The following is a 3,673-nucleotide window of genomic DNA, read 5'->3' as shown; positions in this document are numbered from 1 at the left end:
TCACTTCTTTACTATATATAATATTTTTTTAATTTATGATTATTAGAGTAAATAGAAATTTTTCAATTCGAAGTGAAATTCATTAATTTATTAATATAATAATAATCAATAATAATAATAAACCAAATTTTATTGTTTTGTTTAATTTAATTTTTTTTATACCTTTAATATTATTTTCGTCGAAAAAATTTTTACTATAATATTATAAAATGTCAACTTTGTATTAAATATCGAAAAATTATTTGAATATTTGCTTAACAAAAAAAAGATATTATTTTATCTATTCCTGTATATAAAGAGAATGAGTTAATAGTCAAAATCGTTCCTGAAAGATATTCGATCTCCATTTTCGTCTTCGAAAGATAAAATTAATCAAAAGCGTCCCTAAAAGTTACTCACGTTGATCGAGTTCGTCCTTCCGTCATCTCAGTTGCTGAGGTGTCTAACATTTGCTGAGCTGGAACGTTAAGTGCCAGCGTGGCACACTCCAGCAGGACTACCATTAATGCTGATAAGATATGTTTACTTTTTTAGGTCAAATTAGTCCTAATCTTACAACCCTAACCTAATCCCAATCTGAAACATAAATGTGTATGATTCTCGTAGTAGATGGCCCTATATGTTTGTTGAGTCCCTGTGATGATGAGTGGAAGCCGCAGCGGTGACCTGCCGTCTCAGTCTATCGGTAGCCATGGTTCCAACTCTTCCATGCGACGGAGGAGGAAGATCAACGACCAAACATGCTTTTTCGGGTTGAAGACGATAATCAAGAAGTCCGGTACAAGAGAGAATCCAAATAGGTTGTTCCACACTTGTGCAAGATACCCGGTGAGTTAGGTTAGGATAAATTAAGTTTGTTTTCCATTTTTCTATGTCTATTTTACTGTGCAGTTGAAATTGATTTTTCTTTTTTTTTTTTTTGAAAATATTCAGAAGGGAAGTCACTGCAACTTCTTTAGGTGGGTTGATGATGATGGGTATGCAGCAGGGGCAGAAAGTGATGCATATGTTAGTGGTGACTATGATGAATGGAGACTGAATGTGTCATGGAGATTGGGTAGCTTGGAGGGTGAAGTTAGAGCAATGAAGATGCTAATAATGTATGTCTCAGTTGCAATGGTTGTGGCTAATATCTTTTGTGCATCACTGTTGTTCACATCAATCTCCAAGTAAAGCCACAAATGGAGTGTTATGTTGTTGTGTTTTAGAGGTGTTGTTAGAGTTTTGAGACTGAATTAGTTGATAATATGTAATGATGATGTGACTTATGAATGAAAGTAGGGTTTAATTGTATTTAATTCAACATAAACTTGTTGTTTGAGCATGATGGGTTTCACTGAAAATACATGATGATAATATTTGAACCTTAAGTATTTATTCACCAAAAAATTGTATACATCAGAATAGTCAAGATCATTATAATCCATAACAAACATCATAAATATTATATTGTCTAATTAGTAGACACACCACATGGGTAATTAAGGATCCAGAAGTTAACAAAGCAATCCAAAGCAAAAGTTCCATAGCATTGTTCACTTAAACCAAAAAACCATAATAGGCCTAACTAAAATGATCCTGATCACACAACCAGTTTACACAGTCCTGTTCTCAAAAAGTAAAGTTGCAACTACATACAAAAAATATTTCCTAGTTAAAGATGTTATTCTTTTTTTCTTGGACGCTTGAAGCCTGGGGTAGGCACGAATGTCATGAAGGTTTGCATCTTCTTTGCAGTTGCGAAAGTTGTTCCTTTCAATGTCTCAACAGATATGGCCACAGGTGACTTGGTGGAGGCATTCAATCTTGCCTTGCTTTTAATGACATGCAATTTGGGTGGCCTGCCTCTCTTTGCACCCTGCATAGGCCAGTTGCAGAACCATTATTTTTCAAGTAAATAAATGCAATTGGTCCATAAGATAAAGCAATAAGTAAATAACCTAAGGGTCTTGAACAGACGGTTGGGTATCTTACATTGGTGGGGTTTCTTCTGGTTAGCTGACTTCCACATTAGGTTGTGGTTGGACTGGTGGAGGAGGGAGAAAACGGGATTGAACTTCGTTGTTGGTGTTTGCTTCATCTGTAGGGAGAGCAGGCTCTTTAACAAGGGCAAGCTGAAGTTGCATTTGCCTAGCTTGTTCCTTGGCATCCTCTTTTTTCTTCTTTGCACAACTTCTCTTGTTGTGGCCAACTTAACCACAATACATGCACCTGATTGGGTTGTACTTCCTCTTCATCTTGGTGCTTGACCCAACTGGTTGTTCTGCCTTGTCTTTTCTTCTCTTCTTGATAGGCCTGCCGGGTTTTGGCTTAATTGGGGGTGGGACAGGAGCAGGTGACGATGTTTTCTCCCACAGATCTTGTCCTTTCACCGGGTTAACATTGAAATAGTATGTCCTTTTATACACCTTCATTGTCAACCATTCATAGCAGTACTCCTCAGTCCTCTTACCACTTTTATCATGAATGGCTGAAATTGCATGCATACATGCATCCCTGTGGCCAGCACGTACAAATGTAATAAAAAAAATTAAAAACAACTCTGACTAAGTGAGGCTAAGGGAAGGAATGAAAGGGTTTGGTTGATTTACTTGTGAGTTGCCAGAACCTACAACAGCAAGTGTACTTTCCCAAGTCCACAACTATGTTTGTGGGCCAGCCATGAGCTTCAAACAATTCCTCTTTATCATCCCCACACCATTGGGGAGCCTAGTGACTAACTTTGTCATGACTTCTAGTCTGCTTTGCTGAATCGGGGTAAAATTCTTTGATAAGTGCTCAACTTGAGTTTGTTATCGACCATGCTCTTCATGATTATTCTTCTCACCTCTTCAGCCAAAGTCAAAATAGGCTTGGTCCTTTCATGCTTGACTTTAGCATTGAATGATTCGCAAGCATTGTTGCAAATGTTGTCATTCTTGGGATCCTCACTGAAGTACGCTTTCGTCCAAGCTTTCTTTGGTCACTTTTCAAGATACTGCCAAGCCTGCTCATTAATGACTTTAACTCTCTTCATGTTCTTCTCAAACTCGTTGTGTGTTCTTGATCTAGCACACTCCCAGACCAGGTCTTTCAACTCTGTGCTTCCCCATTGTTTTGAAAAATTTCGCTACAGATGCCACACACAGAATCTGTGCCAGGCAGTAGACATGACTTTCCTTGACTGCTAGAATAAGTCCCTGACCAAAAGAGAGAAACCCGAAAAGAGTGTTAAACACAGAGCAAACAACATAATCATAATCATCGCAAACCCTCGATTAAGACCAAACACCAGAATAACCCATGGCATAATAACCAGGAAACCCCTGACAGCAATCGCTTACAGAACATGTTCTTCCTAATCCGAACCTTATTCTCACTAACTGGTTCTTAGAACTACGTCAACATAAACCAACGCACACCAACATTGCAAAATCAACAAAAACTGTCAAAAAAATTAAATCTTACCCTATGGCGATTACTGTTCCTTCCTCCAACAGCGTAAGTTCTCCCCGAGCTCCTCCAACTTTCCAATGTAGTAGCGCCAACTCCTCCACAAGTGTCGAGACGCACAGAAATCGTCAAGTACACAACGAGGTTCTAATCAAAGGCAAGTGTCTCAAGGCAGAGAGTCCAGGGTAGAGAGCAGACGAGGGGTTTTGGAGCGAAAGTCGAAGAGGGTTGTTATGAGAGG

The 3,673-nt window shown here is 38.5% G+C and overlaps 1 protein-coding gene across 1 annotated transcript; it reads left to right on the top strand.

The window, feature by feature from the left end:
- Positions 643 to 1,212, top strand: LOC110265223. The gene is made up of 2 exons (XM_021108097.1): positions 643 to 828; positions 934 to 1,212. Exons 1-2 carry the CDS (start codon positions 643 to 645, stop codon positions 1,171 to 1,173), a joined length of 426 nt encoding a protein of 141 aa, XP_020963756.1. The 3' UTR covers positions 1,174 to 1,212.

This window comes from Arachis ipaensis, chromosome B08 (assembly GCF_000816755.2).
Source record: "Arachis ipaensis cultivar K30076 chromosome B08, Araip1.1, whole genome shotgun sequence".
Classification (NCBI taxonomy): domain Eukaryota; kingdom Viridiplantae; phylum Streptophyta; class Magnoliopsida; order Fabales; family Fabaceae; genus Arachis; species Arachis ipaensis.
The sequence above is the reverse complement of the archived record's forward strand: the minus strand, read 5'-3'. Positions and strand labels throughout refer to the sequence as shown.